This window comes from Rhinatrema bivittatum, chromosome 8, assembly GCF_901001135.1.
Source record: "Rhinatrema bivittatum chromosome 8, aRhiBiv1.1, whole genome shotgun sequence".
Lineage (NCBI taxonomy): Eukaryota > Metazoa > Chordata > Amphibia > Gymnophiona > Rhinatrematidae > Rhinatrema > Rhinatrema bivittatum.
In genome coordinates this window covers 138,006,602-138,029,156 of record NC_042622.1, presented here as the reverse complement: position 1 = coordinate 138,029,156, position 22,555 = coordinate 138,006,602, and the positions used below count along the sequence as shown (strand labels likewise).

At 43.4% G+C, this 22,555-nt stretch overlaps 1 protein-coding gene across 3 annotated transcripts; it reads right to left on the bottom strand.

Annotated features, from left to right (window-relative positions):
* Positions 1–19,041, bottom strand: LOC115097536 (prostaglandin-H2 D-isomerase-like). Of its 3 annotated transcripts, none has more exons than XM_029613468.1 (7): positions 18,935–19,041; positions 15,542–15,681; positions 13,041–13,111; positions 8,203–8,328; positions 4,681–4,782; positions 3,722–3,741; positions 1–440 (listed from the first exon to the last, which is right to left on the bottom strand). In XM_029613468.1, exons 2-6 carry the CDS (start codon positions 15,652–15,654, stop codon positions 3,722–3,724), a joined length of 432 nt encoding a protein of 143 aa, XP_029469328.1. In that variant the 5' UTR covers positions 15,655–15,681; positions 18,935–19,041; the 3' UTR covers positions 1–440. The 3 variants fall into 3 exon arrangements, with proteins under 3 accessions (XP_029469328.1, XP_029469326.1, XP_029469327.1); XM_029613466.1 differs by lacking the exon at positions 18,935–19,041 and adding an exon at positions 18,532–18,667; XM_029613467.1 differs by lacking the exon at positions 18,935–19,041 and adding an exon at positions 18,532–18,667 and having other exon boundaries at positions 1–436.
* Positions 19,042–22,555: the final 3,514 nt, after the last annotated feature.

Sequence of the window (22,555 nt, the reverse complement as noted above, 5' to 3'; positions counted from 1 at the left end):
TCATTATGGATATTCTGAAAACCTGACTGGTTAGGTGCGCCTCCAGGAGAGGGTTGGGAAACACTGTAATAGAGAACATAAATTAAGAAGAAAGTAGTGTGGAGGGAGGGGAGAAGGGGGTGGAGGAAGAGAAAGTCTGTACAGCCTGCTTAACCCCTACTCCCAACCCCACACAGGGCCTGGGTGAAGAGGGGCTCCGTATCTGGGCCTCAGCTCCTGTCACTCCTTGCAAGTCCCACTCTTTGGCACATCCACACTTTATTGAGAGAATTTTCCATATGATAAAGCACTAATACTCTATGTATACATTTTGCTTATTGGTTTTGCCAGCCACTGTGAAATAAAGACAGAAGGGAGAGGAGAGAGACAGAGACACAGCAAAGCATGACTGTCCCTTTATTAAACTTCTGGTCCAGCTGGAACAACTGCTTCACATCTGCCTGCAAGAAAGAAACCCTGCAGTTACTGGTCTGAATAGCACTCTGAGTTGCAGATCACAAGCCTCTTTTTGCATGGACCTGGACTCTAATCCCAGCTTTGGCCCTGCATGTATGGTGTCTGCCGGTCTCTCAAAATACTATCAATTATTCATTCTCTTATTTATAATACATCATCTACCTGGTTATGCACCAATCTCCGTATATACAAACCTTCCAGACATCTCAGATCTCTCTCCAAAAATCTATTAGACGTACCTACTATCAAACTGGCAAAACATAAATTAACTAGAAAAAGGGCTTTTTCAGTAGCAGGCCCTGTTTTATGGAATTCACTTCCAGACTTCCTTCGCCTTACTCCTTCTACACAACAGTTTAAAAAATTACTAAAAACCTATCTATTCCAGAAAGCCTATAGTTTAGTCTCTAATTCATAAAATCAACACTCACTTATCTTCCACACTGTTATTATCTCTCTTCAAACAGACAATATTTAAAGAAAATAATACTTACATTCAATCCAATTTTGCTGTTTAAAGTTGTAGGGCATGAATGTTTATGGAGCTATTATTTTTTTTATTGTTAGTTTTAATTTGTTTTTATTTTTAAGTTTATTCATTATGTATGTCTGGTTGTAAACCGTTTTGATTAATTCTTTTGAATTGTAAAGGCGGTATATAAACATTTTTAAATAAATAAATAAATAAAACCCCATTTAGGGGCTGATTTTTAAAAGTCTGGCGCACACAAATCCCGGGAGATAAGCGCGTGGCCGGGCCGAGCATATTTTCCAGGCAGCTCGGCCATGCACGTATCTCCCAGTACGCGTGGAAGTGCTGGGTTTTTAAAAAGGGGAGGGCCAGCCAGGACAGCGCCATTTTGCTCTGTCCTGGTGAAGCGCACGCCGGCAGCCGGCCGGCACACACAACTTATTTCTGCTCGGAGGTTGGTGTCACTTGTGTATGAGCCTTCCAGGATTTGACACATCCTCAGTGTTGAAGGGTCATAAATAAGTCTGGGTTGGAGGGTAATCTAGCGATGCAAGTTAACCGTTTGTTAAACCAGATGTATGCAAATGTATCTCATAAATATTAACTGCAATTATCCTGAAAACCAGATCCTTTTGCGGCCCTCAAGGACTGAAGTTGTGCATCCCTACTTCAGGCTTTTGTGACTGGGACTTTGCCCATCACTAAACTCGATCCCCAGTATTTTACCATCAGTTAGGCACTGGGAATGGGTTTTGCACTTTTTTAATCCTCCCCTTGCCAAAGCCCTACCTCTTGGGGAGAAAGGTCTATGGGGGGGTAGATAACCCCTTGGAGCATGCTCAGTTCCTCAGAGGGTGAGTGATACTGAAAGAAAGTGAATCAGGAGCTGGAAATCCTCTCAGGATCTCAAGACGAGTCTTCAAAGGGAAGGAGAGACCCAAGAGGGTTAGGCACGGCTGTAGGAGCCACAGACGAAGAGAAGCTGCAAATCACCCCTTGATCTCAAAGCAGAAAAGTACAGAGGCATAGGAGTTGCAGTTGGTCATAGCCTTATACTTTGAAGTTTTTGATCGAAAGGAGAAGAAGAGATTTTGCCGTGTAGTGCAGTGGAGAACATTGGATCTGTGACCAGTCTGGAAGGACCGGCGCCTCACCTCCCCCCCCCCCCCCCCCCCGCCCAGGGTCATTTTTGTTCTTTTTGCCCATGCGACCAGGAAAGCAAGGATGAAGAGATATGTATTGTGGACTCTTGTACTGGAGACAACTAAGATGACAGTTTGGACTCTAGTATTGGAGACCTTTCAATAGATTTGGATTACAGTTAAGAGTTTTGACCTGCGTTTTGAGATTTTTGTATTATTGTATCTTTTTTGCTAGCTAATAGGGATGTGAATCGGGCTTCGGACGATTGAAAATATCGTCGATATTTTCAAAATCATCAGAAATCGGGGGCTCCCCCGAAACAATAGGAAAGCCCCACGATATTGATCGTGGGGGTTCTCTTATCATTTTGGGGGAGGGCGGGAAAAACAGCACACAAAAATAACCCCTAAACCCACCCCGACCCTTTAAAACTAATCCCTTTGCTTCCCCCACCCTCCTGACCCCTCCAAAAACATTTTACAGGTACCTGGTGGTCCAGTGGGGGTCCCGGGAGCGATCTCCCGCTCCAGGGCCGTCAGCTGCCACTAATCAAAATGGCGCCGATGGCCTTTGCCCTTACCATGTGACAGGGTATCCGTGCCATTGGCCGGCCCCTGTCACATGATAGGAGCACTGGATGGCCCACGCCATTTTTAAAGACGGCGCCGGCCATCCAGTGCTCCATCCATGTGACAGGGGCCGGCCAATAGCATGGATACCCTGTCACATGGTAAGGGCAAAAGCCATCGGCGCCATTTTTATTAGTGGCAGCCGACGGCCTGAGAGTGGGAGATTGATCCCGGGACCCCCACTGGACCACCAGGTACCTGTAAAATGTTTTTGGGAGGGTTGGGAGGGTGGGGGAAGCAAAGGGATTCGTTTTAAAGGGTCGGGGTGGGTTTTTTGTTTATCGGCTCAGGTGCAGCCGATAAACAAAACCGCGATCGGGCCCAATGAAAAAAAACCCACATGTGAATCGGAACCAGATTCCGGTTCCGATTCACATCTCTACTAGCTAAGTGCTGGGACCCTATTACATCCACTCAAACTTCCAAGCCCGGGAGTGTTTCCTAAGAATAATGGTGCAAGAGAGCCTAGGAGGGAAGTAACATCTAGTATGGACAAACTGTAATCTTTTTGATGCTGTTTATTTTGGGACTACTGGCTTGGGTTACTTTATTTTGTGGCAGTAAAGGCTTTAATTTGAACTCTACTTTTGCGTCCTTGTTGTTTTTGGGTTTTTTTTGTGACTGCAACAGGGACTGCAGCAGGGACGTGTCCAAGTCTTGGACGGATACATAGCATCCCCTGAATGGTGTTCGCAGCACAAGGCAAGGACAGGCTACACTTTCATCAGGGGAATACACTTATTGCTAAGTTATAACTGTGCCTGAAATTTTAAAAAGCTGAAATTAAATAAATCCAAGTATTTAAGAACTATTTTAAAGCTCTTAACATTTCAGAGCACTGGATTCATGCTGGTGGCCTTCTCATGGTGAAGATGGACCACAAAGGTAAACAGAAATGTTGTGTATCAGCCAATTGGAATGCAAAATTTCTTTCCCATCATTCCAAAGCACTCCAATAAGATTTATAATGCCCGGTAGGAGGGGCAAGTCACAGAAATGCTAAATTAATTCAATAACTTACCTAAACTGGTTCGCACACCTCTGTGAACAGAAGCAGAAACAGAGACATTTTAGGGAAACAGGCAAAGTGGTTCAGTGGATGCCCTTTTGCTAAACCAGCCTTCCTTTGTAGGAAAGAGTATGTTGAGAACTATGTTTTTTCAAATATTTGTGAGCACGTGAAAAAAGAAGTACAAAGGGATATTTGTTTCATCCCTTGTGAAAGAATATCCCATGGAGGTTCGGGCAAGTATGTAACATAGTAAATGATGGTAGATAAATGCCAAAATGCCCAGGCAGTCTGACCAGCTGAGATTTGTCCATTTTGTCCACAAATTTCCATAGGCAACCCATCACCATCTCCCCTTTCCCTTATGTCTTTCACCTGGACCTATCAAGCCTATTCCTACCACTGTCCTTTTATATCTGCTCCAAGCATGCCCAAAATCTGCCACATTGATAGCCTTCACCATCTATGCTGGTAGGGCATTTCAAGCCTTGCCATCTTCAGCTTTGCATCTAGGTCACCTTTAGATATACGGGATCTGCAGGATCACACAGTAGTAGGCACGGACACCTATTGGAATGTGCCCACAAGGTTGGCCCAAGTTGCTGTTGAGTTTCCTAAATTTTTATTTGTTTTGTTTTGTTTGTTGAAGAGAGATATACTCAATTTATAGGATGACAGGTGGGCAATAGATTGTCATTCTACAGGTTTATGTAAACCACTGTTTGCTTTCATTGTTTATTGCATTTCTACAGCCTGTCTTGCTAATTTTACTGGATCTTTCTATTCCACTGCAGCACATGGATAATAACCACAACAAATAATGCTGACAGAGTTCCAACTGCAATGAACAACGTGACAACCCACTGTATACACTAGACTTTAAACCTAATACCATCATGTAATGGGGAGCAAACGCTGCTTATATCAGGGAATAGATTTCTTAAATAAAGAAAATCAGTGGAGAGTTTTACCATTTTTGGCGAGGAAGGAAAAGTTCTTAGCACTGAAGTTATTTGCCATGGACACAGCTTCAAATTTCTTTTTGAGGTCTAGTGTCATGACTGGCGCTCTACCTACAATCAAGAATCAGAGCAAAAGTCAGGGCTAAGTGTGCCAATGCAAAATTGGTTTGGCTCAAAATAGGGAAGAGCCCAATGTGCAAGTTGCATTTTTTTTTAACTTTCTATTTAACATACCGAACAGTACAGAGATGATTCAGCAACACATTGTGCAGACGATGACCTGTACAAAAACAGCATATCCTACAAAGTACAGTAAATGACCACTACATCTGGGTCTGACAGTGATTATAAAATGGCCAATTACGATCCCATACTTTATCATACATTGCAACATTAACCCGCCACTGAAAAGTTAGTTTTTCAATCAGTGTAGTATCGTGCACCTAACCCCTCCAATGTTCAAGTGTAGGTGCAGATTTTCATTTAGTCACTGTAGAAAACCAAGCAGCATGTATCAAATGCAAAGCCAACTTTTTCTTGTATTTAGCCAGTGGTTGCCCTTCCCAACATCCCAATAAACAAATAGTTGGTGTAAACATCAATGTGTTACACAATATTTGATTTGTCAACCTATTCACCCTCTTCCAGAAAGCGCTCACCGAGGGACAGACCCACCAGACATGTAAGTACCCACCTGGCCACAACCTCTCCAATAAAGCGGGGAAGAGGCAGGTGCAATCTTGTGAAAGAGACAGGATATCTATAACTTTGTAACAACAATTTAACCATCAGCTCTGCCCTATGGGCACACAACGAAGTCTTATGTGCATTTCTCCAAATCTCTTTCAATCCTCCTGAGTTTATTTGCACTCCCAGTTCTCTATTCCAGCACTCTTCTACCGGGAGCGATGGCTCCTTGAGCAAGTATACTTGCATAATCCCCCTGTAAAGGACCAAGTTGACACATCCTGGTGTCTTGCACCTTCGAAAAACATTTTCGAAAGGAGTAGGCTCTTGACAGAAACAGCCCTCCCCCATAAAGTGATTCAATACCCTCACCAGCTTGTTGTAGTATATACGCGTCTTCACCAGCTTGTTGTAGTATATACACGTCTGATCTGGTATATCAAACTCAAATTTCAAATCATCAAAATACATCAATGCTCCATTCTCATACATTTGACCCAAGCATCTCAGCCCTTCCTCCCATCATGTCTTAGCTTCTGCAATGAATGTGTGCACTGTTAAGGAAGGGTTTCACCTCAAGGGGGACATAGCCATAGGGTGACCTCCTTCCATTGCCATTCCTTCCATAGGGATTTCCACACCTGAAGCGTGTTTGTTATAACAGGACGTACTTGACAAGCACGTCTACCCTCTACTGCTATAGGAGATTGCAGCAGGAATAGTCCAGAATCCACTCTCCCTGCTATGCCAAACTTCTAATAAATACCAAGGTATCTTTTTCTCATGAAATAACCCCTGTGAGATGAACTGCCCAGAAATAGGCATGTAGAATTGGGATCGCAATCTTCCCTTTTCCTAGGGTCACTATAAGGTCTTCAGTTTCACACGTGCAGGCTTATGGCCCCACAGAAATTTTGTCAGCATACCATTTACCACTGTAAAAAGCCCCTGTGGCAAGTAGCACAGTACATGCTGAAAAGATAAAGTTCTGTTAAGGGTAACAGCTGCCGTTCTGTGTAGGTTACCCCCCCCCCCCCCCCCATTTCTTCTGTTAAGGGTAATGGCTGCCATTCTGTGCAGGTTACCCCCATGCGTTCTGTTAAGGGTAATAGTTGGCGTTCTGTGCAGGTTACCCCCATGCGTTCTGTTAAGGGTAATAGTTGGCGTTCTGTGCAGGTTACTGCCCATGTGTTCTGTTAAGGGAAATAGCTGCTATTCTGTGCAGGTCACCCCCCATGCACTCTATTAAGGATGGTAGCTGCAGTTCTGTGCAGGTTACTCCCACACAGAAATGTTACACCTAAAGTTAACAAAGGTTACCCTTTTTATTCATTACCAATCTCAAGCCTTTAGGATGGTAACTTTTTGCAGGAACAGATAAAAGTTCATTTATCAAGGTGAGAATCTGTGCACTCTCATACAAGGATAGAGTTAGGGTCAGGGATAGGAATAAGGTCAGGATTGGAGGTAGGGTCACGGTGAGGGTTAGGGATAGGGAAAAAGATAAGGGCAGAATTTGAAAGAGGTATAGAGATAAGGCCAGAGTTCGGGATAGATTTAGGGGCAGAGTAGAAATAAGATAAGAGTTCAGTAAGTTGCTATAACCTTGTGCCATGTGTTGATTTGAAGTGGGAAGCACTAAGCAATGTATGCAGTGCTGAATCCAGTATGAATGCCCAGGTAACCATATATATTAATGTAGCTGTTAGCCTTAATGCTCTTAAAGACATATTAGGGTCTTAGTATCTTAACTCTTGCAGTGACGCTTCCCTGACTCTCTATTTATTATATTCTCACAACTAGAAAATAGGGGGCGGATTTTAAGAGCCCTGCTCGCCTAAATCCGCCTAAATCCGGGCGGATTTAGGCGAGCAGGGCCCTGCGCGCCGGTGCGCCTATTTTACAAAGGCCTACCGGCGCGTGCAGAGCCCCGGGACTCGCGTAAGTCCCGGGGTTTTCAGAGGGGGGCATGTCGGGGGCGTGTCGGGGGTGGGCCTGATCCGCGCAGCATTTTCGGGGCGTGTCGGGAGCGTTTCGGGGGCGGGCCCGGGGGCATGGTTACGGCCCGGGGCGGTCCGGGGGCATGGCCGCGCCCTCCGGACCCGCCCCCAGGTTGCGTCCCGGCGCGCTAGCGGCCCGCTGGCGCGCGGGGATTTACGTCTCCCTCCGGGAGGCGTAAATCCCCCGACAAAGGTAAGGGGGGGGTTTAGACAGGGCCGGGCGGGTGGGTTAGGTAGAAGAAGGGAGGGGAAGGTGAGGGGAGGGCGTTAGAGAATTCCCTCCGAGGCCGCTCCGGCTATACAGAATCGGTAGCCTTGCGCGCGCCGATCCAGGATTTTAGCGGATACGCGCGGCTACGCGCGTATCTACTAAAATCCAGCGTACTTTTGTTTGCGCCTGATGCACCAACAAAAGTACGCCAAATCGCGCTTTCTGAAAATCTACCCCAAAGTGTTTTTAACCTTATAGACTTCATTTCTAGAAGAGGAAGAAAGATAGAGAAGAAATAAGATGGGGCAGGAAGAGTTAACTCTCTCCCATGTCTCAAAACTTCCCTTCCCTTCCCTTCCATCTCTCATAGGAGGGCAAGATAATCCACAGAAGCTGCATTATTGCTGAGGGAGGATTTTAGCCAGACCTGGGAGGCATTCATATTTGGATGAGACTCTTCATATTTTCTGCTGATGTTTTACACAAAATAAAAATCCTGATTTAAAACAAACAAACCTTGGAATAATATGTTGCATGTGCATCAGCAGGAGGTGGATCATGCTCTATTTACCCTTGTAAGGGGAAACATACCATCTGCATACTACTGGAGAAGTGACATATCTCAGTACATACCAAAGAGTGTCACACTCTTAAATGTCTGTCCATTCTCCCGAGTGTAGTGTGAAATCACAAGAGCATAAATGTTATAGTCTGTCTCCACCACAGAGATGTTGCTCTTTCCATTCTTATTTTCATTGTCTAAAATGTAAAAAGAGGATCATGGGACTCTAAAGGTAGGATATTAGGACAGAAATGCAGCACATTCTCCTATAATGGAGTTGCTAACAATCTTGATGCTAGTTAGTACGTTAGTGTATCCCCCATCTCTGTCAGCTCTTAGGGCAGATACCCTTCCTTCCTGGGCCCTCCCAGTATCTTTTGCATCTGTAGATCCTCTCATTTCCTCTGTTGCTCTCTTGTCCCTTAGTGACTGCTAGATTTAGTCCCTCAGCACTCATGGGGACCTTTCTGGAGCAGTCTGCTTCTCACTGGAACCTCCAATGACAATCTCTCTACTGTTCTGTCTCTGACGAGATCCCTTCCTTTTGGGGGTCCTCAGATGCAGTTTCTTCACACAACACTTATCATCTGGATTTTCTGGAGACCCAGGACTTTAACCATCTAGGGCTATAAAACTTCTCTCTCCTTTCAGGCACTGCCTTTCCCAAAAGGATATCACTCTTTCAGGCCCTGTCCCTGTGAAGGAGCAGACCCACCAAGTATTCTCCGTAAGGAGAGACACCTGCTTCCTCAGCCCTTTGCTAAGGCTGATTCTCCACTCCCTCTGTAAGACATGGCTACAAGAGTGGTTTTTAACACACAAACCCCTCCCAACACACCTATAATATAATGACCTCACAGATAGGGACAGGGTCATGAAGGAGACTTTGACTCACACTGCTGGCAGAATGACCTGTTGTGGCCACATGTCTCATTCCAACCAGGAACAAACACTGCTAGTAAGGGATAGATTTGGGATCCACTTAGGTATGAAAACAGTAAATTTATTTTTGGCCATATAGTTCTTCTCTGCTCCTTTTTAATTCCAGCCTTCATTCACAACTATCTGAAGATGTTTCCCTTATTATAATATACTTTCCCTCTATTTTCAGTGATTGCAGCATCAGTCCTGAGAATAGGAATCATGCTCCAGGGCTCCTTGCAGAACCTTACATCATAGGCTCTAAATGTGTCCATCGGGTGTTATCCTTATTGATGACCATGACTCCCGCCCCACGACAGGGGCTGTGAATGCCACCTCTGCTGAATCCTGAGCCTCCATTGATCAAGGAATTGGACTGGGGACATTCCGCATAGATGTGCACAGCACTTGCCACTGAGCCACTCACTGACTGGCAGGAGCTACCACATCACCAAAACCATCTTCTCTTCCACTCTAAGCCTAAGCACACCCTCTCTATGGTGCACCCCAGCCCAAACAACCTCAACAGTTAAAGAATCCTGAACCAATAAGTGATAAGGATACTGAATATCTTTGAATCATGATCAATGTGATAATTTTGCCAAATTTGTTAAGGATAAAGGCCTAGATACCTCAAACTGTGATGTTTTTTTTATGGTAGGGGTTCCACTATGGGGGGGGGGGGGGCACTTTGGGGTCCTAAAAATTGTGGCTCTATGGTCCATTCTGTTGTCTCAAGGCCAAACACTGTAGAAGAAAAGAATACGGTGAGCGGCCCTTTAGGTGCCATGCTGGCCCCAACTTTGAGGCACCGCCATCGCCTTAAAGGGCCAGCCACTTAAAAAGTTGCCCACTGAAAAGAAAAGGCTGAGCGGGGATCAGGGATGACCCCTGGCTCAACCCAGGGCTGCCACTTGGGGTGGCCCCCAGCTCCTCAATGAAACACGAAGTAAACCTTTCACGCTTGGTGACAGTGCCCCACCCCTACCCCCTCCTCCAAAGTTTTAAATAAAAGTCATTGTGGGTTCAGGGGTCCCCCACCTCCCCACTCCAATAGAGACATAAAGGTGTTGGGGTATAGGCCTATGTCTGATCCCCAGACTTGCCCCTATCATGTGATGGGACAAGGTCAGGTCAGTGCCATTTTGAAAAGTGGGTTTGACCGAGGGGGGGGGGGGGTGCTGATGGGTGTCCCAGCCCCATTGCAGGACCGGATTCTTATTTGTAAGGTTCAGGGTGTGTGGGATGCCTGCAGGTGATGGGGGGACCCTGAAGCCCATTTATTTAATTTCACACCTTTGGTGGAGAAGGGGGGTGCTGGGGGGATACTATACCCCAATGCCTTTATGTCTCTACAATGAATTTTATTTAAAACTTTGGAGGAAGGGGCTTGGGGAGGGGCCATCTCCGCGCATAAAAGTTTAGGGTTTTTTTTTCTCATTTATTTCGTTTCATTTTCTGCCCCCACTCAACCTTTTTGTTTAGCCATGTTTTTTTTTTTTCCAGTCCCTTTAAATGTTGTGCTGGAGCCTTGAGACCCACGTTAGGTCCCTGCGCTTCCGCATCACATTTAACACTTTTCCAGGTGTTGGTGTTATTTAATCGAGGCTGACCACTTTCTCAGTCGGCCGCAATAAAATATTAAAATCAAATTGCCTACTAATGACCTTCTTTGCATGCATTTGCATTATTCGTGCATGCAAATTGCATGCAGCGCAGATCACTGTAATAGGGGAAGCAGCCTGGGAGGGGCCATGCATAATATTGTGTACATCGCTGTTTAACGCATGTTAGAGCACTATCGAGGCTTGATGCATCACCCCAAAATTTTGGAAAGTATACAATAGATTTTCAGGAAAGAGTAGTCCGTCCCCATTAAGTCCAAGTGCTCTAACATAATGATAGGACTCTCTTTATAATCTCAAGAAAAGAAATTCAGCAGATTATGATTAAGCTTAAGCTGTCATTTTATGCCTTAAATCAGAATTCTTCTGTCTTAAAACGTTTTGAGAGGATTTAAGTAGATTAATAATGAAGGCTGTTAATTTGTCTTTAACTGAAGGGCATGTACCATCACCATTGAAAATGGCCTCCATTTGGCCTTTATTTAAAAAAAACAAATCACTCATTAGATCCTTTGCTATACAGTAATTACAGACCAGTTTGTACTTTGCCATTTTTAGCCAAGATTATTGAGTTTGCTGTTTTAAGACAATTAAATGATTTATTTTAGAACAACATGCTGATTTAGACCAACATCAATTTGTGTTTTGACAACTTCACAGTACAGAAATTTTGCTCTTGTCTAGCACTAAATACTATCAGATGCAGCTTTGATAAAGGGACTACTTATGTTATGGTTTTCCTCAATATGTCCACTCTGCTTGATACAATAAACCATGTCATTCTGCTTAACCGTCTTACAGAAATTGGTATTTCAGGTAAGTTTTTGAATGGTTTTTATTCTTTTTAATTGGTCGGACTCAATAAGTAACTATTGCAATAGCATCTTCACAATGGCATAGTTTAAAAACTGGGATCCTGGAGGCTTCTGCACTTTCTACCATACTACTCAACATATACATTACTCCATTGTGTAAAGTACTGGCTGACCTGGGCATTCATTTTAAGATCTGATGGTATTCAGTTTTTTAGACCCAAGCTTTCTTCTTGGTCTGCAACCAGCAAGACGCTTAACATGTGTTTTACTGCTGCTCAAACCTGATGAACTCATAATCACCTTGCTCTAAACTCTGATAAGACTGAAATCTTAATCTGGAGCAGGCTCCCTATGAACAATGCACCATTATTATTCAGTCTGGCCAGTACTGACATCAGGGTTTCGTCTTCTGTTTGCAACTTGGGAATCATTTTAGACTGCTTTATGAAGCCTCAGAATAGATCTGTGGTAAAGTCATCTTTTGCTCAAGCCCGTGTTGTCGGCCATTGACTTCCTTTCTGTCCTACAAGCGTTAGTGCTCACTGGGTTAGACTATTGCAACTCATTACTGGTTGGTCTCCCAAACAACCAGTTAACAAGTCTTACAGTTAGTACAGAACTCTGTGATAAGACTTTTATCTTGAGCTAGTCATTATGACCAAATTACTCCAGTTTTACAGTCTCTCCATTTGTTAACAGTAATTTGGCGCATTAAAATTTAAAATTGTAATGTTGGTCCATAAGTTTAGGATTAATGTTAATGTGTCCTGGATTAAGTCTATACTTAGGATTTATGCTCCACCTCACTCTCTTTGCTTGAAGTTCCATCCTTCAGGCTGGTCTATTTAGATGAAGCCAGGGAGTGAGCTTTCTCTGTTGTAAGACTATCTTTATGGATTGCCCTCCCTGAAACCATTAGAAGCCTGACTTGCACATCAGCTTTTAGAAAGGCAGTCAAGACTCTCTTTTATAAAGAAGCATGTGACAAAGTGGAATAGTATTTTTTGTTTCAGCGGCCTCTTTATGTGAGCAGTCTGTACTTTTCAGGTGTTCTATTCTGATATATTTTTTAAATTATCCATGTTCTTTGAGTTTGGTGTTTTTATGTGTTTTTGTGAGTTTTTAATGCTTTTATTTATTTATGGATGTTTGTTTTGTTTTTTAGACTGTTTTATTTGTACTCATTGTCTTTTATAAATGTTTATCATGTAATCTGCCTTGAATTTTAGATGTGCAGAATATAAATGTTTGAACTAAATTAAATAAATAGATATCAGTCTAACACCATGTACATAACTTCTTATTATTTATAGAATCAGTGTCCTTAAATTATCTTTCCCCACAGCCACAAGACGTTTTGAATGACCTCAGTCAAAGAAATAACAAGAAAATACATGTGGAGAGAAATATATCACACTTTTTTTTTACTTGATATTGTAAAATATTTCACGAATAGCTACTCTGCTTTTCCCTGAAGAAATACATTTGATCCATGCTTAAGACATGCATATCACATGCATGAAGTTCTCTTGCCAGCTTAACACTGACCTCGGAATGTGAAGTGACCAGGTTCATCCCCATTCCTGTACACGTTCTGTTTTGTCCGACATCCTTGAGGTCTAAAACATAATTATAAAACTGAATTAGGAGAGAATCAGTAGCCTAGTTGCTAAAGCACTGACTGTGATTCATAGAGAAGTCCTAGGGTATGAGTTCAAGACGTAGCTCTACCATTTATTCTCTATGAAACATTTATTTCCCAATACTTCCAAGACCCAGTTGAAAACAAGCCATCGGACCTAACCTAGCTTTTTCTGGTCAGAAAATTATTTGAGAAAAGTGGCTTAGTAGTTAGAGCAATGTGCTAGAAAATGGGAAAGCCAGGGTTCAAATCCTTTGGCAAGTCACTTTATCTCCTGTGTTTGCATCAGATATCCACTTGATTGTGAGATGCATAGGTCTGGCAGACTTTGCAGGGGGAATAAGGAATCTGGACTGGGCAGGAATCCACAACACTGGGTGTACTTTTCACCACAATGAAGTTCAAATATCAGACAGCTGATTTACAGGGGTAAAATGCTTTTGGCCCACAGAAATTACTTTAAAAAGGCTTCTATGTTACTATGTAATAAATAGAGAATAAAGTGAGTGGCCAAATAATTTTGAGGGGAACTTGATATAGATTGTCCTATATTCATTTTTTATCAAGATGAACCATATACCTCAAAGCAAAGGGGCTAGGAATGTTGTAAAGGCAATTTTTCTTGCATGAGGGTAAGAGGTTGAGGATGGAAGTGTCCCAGAATACTGTGAGAGTCATAAGGGTCTCAGAAAATAATTAAAAGGGTTTCATGTTATGACTGCAAGAGTGCTTAAAAAGTTCTGATTCTGGGTTTTATAAGGATCCTATTTTATTGTAAACCGCTCTGACAGCTTTGCTTATGGCGCAATATATACATTTTGTAAATAAATAAATACATTTATTAATTAATAAAATATATCTGCTCTTTTAACACCAAGTATCCAAGTGAGAAGCCAATATGCTTTACAATTGTGGTAGCCCCAGAAACATACTAGTAATAATTTATTTATTTATTTAGATTTATATTTCCAAAGGGTGTTATAATAATATTTATCTTGTACTATCGTTATGCCCAGTGCTATATTAAAGAATTTATATTTGTTTTAGTGACTCTGACCAAAAGTGAATACAATCTAAGGGCCAGATTTTAAAACTTATGTGAGGGCGTAGATTTGTTCGCGCAACCCAGTGTGAACAAATCTACACCCAATTTTATAACATGTGCGAGCTGCCGCACGCATGTTAAAAAAATCCGAGGTCAGCGCGCGCAAGGGGGTGCACACATGTGCACCTTGTGCGCGCCGAGCCTGAGGGGAGCCCCGATGGCTTTCCCTGTTCCCACCAAGGCCGCTCCGAAATCGGAGCGGCCTTGGAGAGAACTTTTTTTTCGGTCCCCCCCACCTTCCCCTATCTAACCCATCCCCCATCCCTACCTAAATCCCCCCCACACCTTATTTTATTTCTTATGCCTGCCTGAAGCAGGCGTAGCTTGCGCATGCAGAGCGCGAAAATCTGGAACGGCTGCACGAAGGAGGCCTCGGGACCACCCCCGGACCATCCCCTGACCCTCGGACCGCCGTCACGCCCCCGGACCCGCCCCTTTTTTGAAGCCCTGGGACATACGCTTGTCCCGGGGCTTGTGCGCGCTGCTGAGCCTATGCAAAATAGGCTCGGCGTGTGCAGGGTCAGATTTTCTCAGGTTACACGCGTTGCCTTTGAAAATCTGCCCCTAAGTTTAAGCACATGGAGATCAAGTAACTTTCTCAAGATCACCTAAGTTGTGGATAGGGGAATCAAATTGGGGTAACCAGGTCTGCAGCTCTGTATACCAGCATTTCCAGCCCTGTACAAAGAATAGTATTTTTATATTACCTAATTATAGTGGAGGAAACTGAGGCATTGGGAGATGTGGTGAACAATTCTCAAACCCTGTGTATGGGTAAATAGTGATTTCTGCGCATACATTGGCTGTCTGAAAATTGGATCTCTCTTAATGCTGATAAAAAGTGGTACTTTCTTCCACAGCCTGCCTACCGTTAGCTGCACTTGGAGGAGGAGGAGGTTCTGGGGGTATGTTTAGATAGGGGGCAGAAAATAATGCACATAGATTGCATTTTCAGTTCTGAGTGTTATTTTCCATGAAAAAAGCACCTGTACAAAAAGTGCAAAAATCCACAGGTACTTTGCACCCATGGCAAATTTCAAAGCCAAAGTACACAGGTACTTTGCTTTGAAATTTGATGGAAAGTCTGTAGTGCAAAGTACCTGTGGATTTTGTCCCACTGTGGAAAGTTCAAAACGGGCCCCCTGTGGGGACATAATCCAGAGAGTGTAAGTGGCAGAGCCAAGACTCAGATCCTGCTCCCAGAAGTTTTCTTGAGTTGTAATTCTGTGCTCTTTGTGCCAGGCCACACCTCCTCGTGCTTGAGTAATATTGCTGTGTGTTGTGTGTTTATAAGCTACTTACGTAGAGAAAGCAACAGCGACATCCAGGCTGCTATCCACATTGAGCCTGAAGGTGAAAATGGGCATTGTCATCATGTTCTTCATCTTCATAAACCGTGGATTGTCCGCTGCCATGGCAAGCCCGTACCACTTCCCCACAAACTGGATGGGAAAGGAAGGAAATGTTCTGAAAACAGCTCATGAGAATCAGAGGTGCCCGTGTGTTGGTACAAGCAAGATGCCTTTCAGAAGTGGAGGGGTGATAACTGGGATTTAAGGAAATGATGGCATAGATTGGGTGGATGAATGAGCAAAGCGAGTACGTTGCCTCTAGTGCACACCTCATAACTGGAAGAAGTTACCATTTGATCTCAAAATATACAATTTCTTATACTTTTTAAGAACATGTACTATCTCAGCTATTCAAATGTTCAATATGCTGCTATTATTATATCCATCAGTTCTAGTAAACTTTAATTATATGCTAAACAGTCTGCCTGATTTGATACCAAGTACCCCGTTTAGTATTAATTCCCTAGTTTAATAATTATTTTGTTTTTGCATTACTGAGTATTAGGTTGTGAACTGCTCTGAGTTTTCTTTTGAAGAAGGGCAATACATACATATAAAATGTAATGTAATTCTGACAGAGTAGGGGTTTGCTTCAAGTTGAAAAGAGGGTGAGCCAGACAACAGAGCAACTAAAGAATGTGGCCACCACCCAGAGTGAAGTTAAAAATGGAAATTGGAAAGAATACATCTCCCAGAGAGCGTAAGGAAACAACTAGCAAACAGGGCTTTGGAGATGCAGTTCCTGAGAGCTGGGAGGGCAGACACTTTGCCCTCGCTTGGAGGAATACAAGTGAGGCAGTTACAAAATATGTAGCAAGAGGAGGAGGAGGAGGAAGGCATGGAGGTAAGGGGAAGCCCCAGAGAGATGGAAGCGGCCGGGTTCAATGTAAACAACCAAGGTTGAGAAAGAGAGGAGCGGAGCATTACAGAAAGTCTGGAAAAGCATTGAGCTTGAACTGCAGCTGCTTTGAACTGTGATTGCAGAATGTTGTTTTCAGCCCCTGCAATATTGCAGCAGAGGAAGGGGAAAAGTGCAGCTGGGAGTCCCACAGCCAGCTAGGTTTGCACACTATCCCTTCCAGAGACAGGAAGAGGGAGAGAGGGAAGAAAAGCTGACCCTGCTTTAAACTGTAATTATAAAAATGGTTTTCTCTAACATATTGAATCAGAGGGGAAGGAGAATCTGCAGTGTTTTTAAAATTAAACTGAAATTGGAGTTAAAAAAAACTGGAAGGCATCTATGGAAATAGCTGGAGCTCTGCTGAGTGAAAGCAGAAGAGGAAGTGAGGGCTGTGTTCAGGATAATGGCACCGGAATAGCAGAGGAACTTCATCACAGTAATGCAACTTTTGTTTTGCTTCTTCTGCTAAATTCACCATGACTTCTTTCTACAACACTCAAAGGCACACAAATAATAATATGCAAGAGTAAATCTCTGCTGGACATAACTAAATATCCCACAAGCAGGTGCAAAGTCCACGGATACTTGTACCTGTGGATTTTGCACCAATTCTCAAGGGGAAAGTATACATATTACTTTTCTTTTGAAAACTGCCCATGGATTTGCACCTTATTTTTCTGCAAGTACTTTTTGCAGACAAAACAACATGCAAGGTTTTCAAAACACAAACCTCCATGTGATGCTTGCTCCCCTGGCCTAATCCCACTCCGGAACACCTCCACAAAATGCATATTAAAGTAGGGGCATTGTGAAACAATGCACATAGTTTTACCTGCGTTCAGGGTGCTCAGGTTTATCTTGGTAAACAGTCATTTGGATAAATGACTTTTGAAAATTGCCCTCCCTATGTCTTTTTTTTCCAGCAAGTCAAATATCTCCAGATATTTAGTCATTTATTTTGCTTTTCTGTAGCTTGTGTGAAAATCTTCCATCTGCTCTGCATCTGCTCTCTCTCTCTCTCTGAAACAATTTTAGCCTGGACAAGAATTGTCATAATTGTGTTTTTACACTTCCACCCTATATCCCTCAATCTTTAATGCCCCTTGTTTCTACACTCCTTCTCCACATCTTGCTTGCCTCTTCTCCTTCTATGTCTTGCTCCATTTCTGCTCACCTCATCCACGCTAAACCTGAGTGCTCCCTCCCCATCTTAATGCTCCCTCTTTCAGGCTCGCCCATGAGTGGTAACCACCTCGCCATTTGCAGGACGGAATCAGATGATTCTACGGATGGCTTGCCTTGCTCAGAAAGCAGGCCCTTGTCTTCTAAACCATTGTCTTTATTTAAAATTGATGTCCTTGAGTCACTGGCTGCAAGAACATTTCATCAGGTTTGTAGTGCAGGTCTTCCCGAATCTGTCCTAGAGACCCCATGGCCAATTGGGTTTTATCAGTATATCCACAATGAGTGAAATCTGCATACACTGGAAACACAAATTTATCTCATGCATGGATATAATGACAACCTAGCTGGCTGTGGGACGCCCAGGACAGACTTGGGAAGCCATGTTGAGGTGTTTCTGACATGGCTAGCAGGCAACTCAAACTCTTCCAGTGAACACCTAATCTTTCCTCTTCCCATCTCAATGTCAGATGCTTCTCATTCATGCTGGTGACATCCTTCCTGAGCCCCTTGCTAAAAGCTTTCTTCCCATACTTGACTTTTAGATTCATATCTAACCTTGAAGTGAGCCAGGGTCTGTCCCCCATCCCCCACCCCTTTTCATTTTCTGTTAGCTCTTTCTTCTGACTGCTCTTTCATTTACAATCTCTTACTTCATCCTCTCACGTAGAAAATAGTTCTAACCCATCTTCCCTAAAACATCTGGACTGCTCTTGAGTCAGTAGCCTAATCTCATTCTCTGGACAGCATTGCCTCAGCCCGTCTCTGGGTAACTTGTGACTACATAGTGTTTGGGAGATGTTTGTATGCAAGACATGTTTAGGAAATAAAATTGCATCAGATTTCCACAATGTTACCTTGCCAGCAACAAACCCTTCTTGTACATGATGGTCAGCTTGTGCCTGCAGCATACAGCTCATGAGTAGCCCCGCACTCAGCACCAGCATTGGTCTCATGATCCTGTCTCTCCTCTCTCACTGCGGACTGAGAAACTTGCTGGAATGGACTGGCCCCTTGCAAAGACCTGGGCATTTATAGCATTCATGCAGCAGATTAAAGCAGGGAATTCTATCCCTCCATTTATCTCCTTCCGTTTTATGTATTTCATTACCCGACAGGAAAAGTCTAAGCGCTTTTCTTGGCATCCAAAAGGCTCATCAATTTAAATCTCAGTTTGAGTAAGAGAAGTAGAAAGTGTCACTAGGATCATGGACTCAATTAACCCCAAATCTAAAGTTTGCAAAATAAAAAGATTCTCACCTCCCTACACTAGATGTCCATACAAAGACTTTTTTTCTCTATGATTGTTTTTTCTCCCCAGGGGTGACCACTTTCTCTGCGTTGTTACCAGTGTCCTGGCCTAGTCTCACATCCACTAGCCGAGCTTACTTTCCTGTGCTTTAGAGATTGCAACATCCAAAACAATTCCTTTAAAATAATTAAAACGCAAGGTGGCGATCAGGGTCCTTTCAGTGCTGACATTTTGAAGCCTTGGTTTTTTTCCAGGCATTGGATTGACCTTCAGTGGCTGATGCAGTCACCCTATGCCTATTAATAGCCATCAGCACATAGTCACCAGCTGTACAAAGCATGAAAACACACTGCCTTCTGCAGCACTCCTGCTCCTAGCCAACCTGTGAAGGCGCAGGTCTACAAGAAGTCTCAGTGCTGGCTGGAGCCAAGAGTGCCGCAGAGGGCAGGGTATTCTAAACACTTTGTACAGCTGGTGACCAGGCACTGTCTGATTATGAATGGCACAGGGTGTTTGCATCAGGTATATTTCCCCCGAATAACCGGTTACACATGAAGCCATGCTCATTATACAGTTTTTCTCAGTCAAGCCTAGGCCAGGAGAAATTATACTCCTTACTTATGCCGGTAAGTTTCAATTGATAATGCTGATTCCAGCAACCAGCTGGAGTTCAAATACAGTATTACTATTCTACATTCATCCACCTACAAAGGAGATCTTTACATCAGCATAGACATCCCACCACTTCTCTTTGGGTTTGTATTAAAACCTGAAATGTGAAACGGAATGATGCAAGGTTAGTTACCAGTGGACAGTGTGCAATTGGTGCTGGTCATTATTGGCTATGGGTACATCCCATATTTTTGTGTTTCATTCATGTCCAAAAATGCAGGTGTTGAATACGCACATCCACAATCATTCCATGTGGATGAAGCATTTCTGAATAGACAGGCGAGTCTATCAACGAGCAACACTGTGGGAAGTAGGGTTTTCTTTATCTTTGACTGGTGGGGCCTGGGGAACCCCACCAGTTACTCTGATCCTGCCTCCCGTTCCTCCTGCTGTTCTCTGTTGGCATTAGAAACATAGAAGCATGACAGCAGAAAAAGATTATATGGCACCTCTAGTCTGCCCATCCATCCAATTTATTTATCCCTTACAATTCCCATCATTCCCTGTATTTATCCCATGCTTTCTTGAATTCAGATGCTGATTTTGCCTTCACCGCCTCCACTGGTAGGCCATTCCATATATCCACCACTTTCTCTGTAAAGAAATATTTCCTAAGATGGCTTCTCAGTCTACTCCCTTTCACCCTCATCCTATGACTCCTTGTTCTAGAGAATCCTGTGCATGGAAACCTTTGAGATATTTAAATGTCTGAATTCTTTTTTATTGCGCATGTATGAACAGTTTACCCATATAATTTTCTATTGCCTGGAATTTTACATGTTTAAACTATCTGCGCAGATGAACAAGGACACAGATGAGCTCATCATCAGGTATACAAGGCATTCCCATGGGGCGGATTTTCAAAGGCTACGCGCGTAACATACATGCGTAACCCAAGAAAATCTGCCCCTGCGCGCACAGAGCCTATTTTGCATAGACTTGGCGGCGCGCGCAAGCCCCGGGACGCGCGTATGTCCCAGGGCTCCAAAAAAGGGGCATTCCGGGGGTGGGGCCGTGGGCGGAGCTCCGGCCCAGGGGCGTTCCGGAGGCGGGACCGAGGTCTCCGGAGCAGCCGCTGTGACGGGGGATGGCGCGCCGGCAGCCAGCCGGTGCGCACAAGTTAATTCTGCCTGGAGGCAGGCGTAACTTCAACAATAAAGGTAGGGGGTTTTTTTTAGATAGGGCTGGGGGGCGGGTTAGATAGGGGAAGGTAGGGGGGGGCGGAAGGAAAGTTCCTTCCGAGGCAGTTCCGATTTCAGAGCGGCCTCGGAGGGAAGGAGGAAGCCTGCACAGCTCGGCGCACACAAGTTGCGCAATTGTGCACCCCTTGCGCATGCCTACCCTGGATTTTATAACATGCGTACGGCAGCATGCGCATGTTATAAAATCGGGCATAGATTTGTTCGTGCCGGGGTGGTAACTCCTAATATGGAACCTAACATCGTGTAACTACAGCAAGGGTTATTTTTCCCTATATGCATCACCTTGCACTTGTCCACATTAAATTTCATCTGCCATTTGGATGCCCATTCTTCCAGTCTTGCAAGGTCCTCTTGTAATGTATCACAGTCTGCTTGTGATTTAACTACTCTGAATAATTTTGTATCATCCACAAATTTGATAACCTCACTCGTCGTATTCCTTTCCAGATCATTTATATATATATTGAAAAGAACCGGTCCAAGTACAGATCCCTGAGGCACTCCGCTGTTTACCCTTTTCCACTGAGAAAATTGACCATTTAATCCTACTCTCTGTTTCCTGTCTTTTAACCAATTTGTAATCCACGAAAGGACATCGCCTCCTATCCCATGACTTTTTAGTTTTCGTAGAAGCCTCTCATGAGGGACTTTGTCAAACGCCTTCTGAAAATCCAAATACACTACATCTACTGGTTTACCTTTATCCACATGTTTATTAACCCCTTCAAAAAAATGAAGCAGATTTATTAGGCAAGACTTCCCTTGGGTAAATCCGTGTTGACTGTGTTCCATTAAATCATGTCTTTCTATATGCTCTATGATTTTGATCTTGAGAATAGTTTCCACTATTTTTCCCGGCACTGAAGTTAGGCTCTCTGGTCTATAGTTACCCGGATCGCCCCTGGAGCCTTTTTTAAATATTGGGGTTACATTGGCCACCCTCCAGTCTTCAGGTACAATGGATGATTTTAATGATAGGTTCCAAATTTTAACTAATAGATCAGAAATTTCATTTTTTAGTTCCTTCAGTATCCTAGGATGCATACCATCCGGTCCAGGTGATTTGCTACTCACTTAGTTTGTCAATCTGGCCTACTACATCTTCCAGGTTCACAGTGATTTTGTTTAGTTTGTCTGACTCATCACCCCTGAAAACCATCTCCGGAACTGGTATCTCCCCAACATCCTCATTAGTAAACACGGAAGCAAAGAATTCATTTAGTCTTTTTGCAATGGTCTTATCTTTCCTAAGAGCCCCTTTAACCCCCTGGTCATCTAATGGTCCAACCGACTCCCTCACAGGTTTCTTGCTTTGGATATATATTTTAAAGTTTTTATTATGAGTATTTGCCTCTATGGCCAACTTCATTTCAAATTCTCTCTTTGCCTGTTTTATCAATGTTTTACACTTAACTTGACAATGCTTATGTTTTATCCTATTTTCTTCAGATTGATCCTTCTTCCAATTTTTGAAGGATGTTTTTTGGCTAAAATAGCCTCTTTCACCTTACCTTTTAATCATGACGGTAATCGTTTTGCCTTCCTTCCATCTTTTTTAATGCATGGAATACATATGGACTGCGCCTCTAGGATTGTATTTTTAAAAAATGTCCAAGCCTGTTGAACACTTTTAACCTTTGCAGCTGCACCTTTCAGGTTTTTTCTATTTTCCTCATTTTATCAAATTAGAGCTGTAGATTTAGTTATTGTCCCCCTTCCAGTTATTAGTATAAATTTGATCATCTTATGATCACT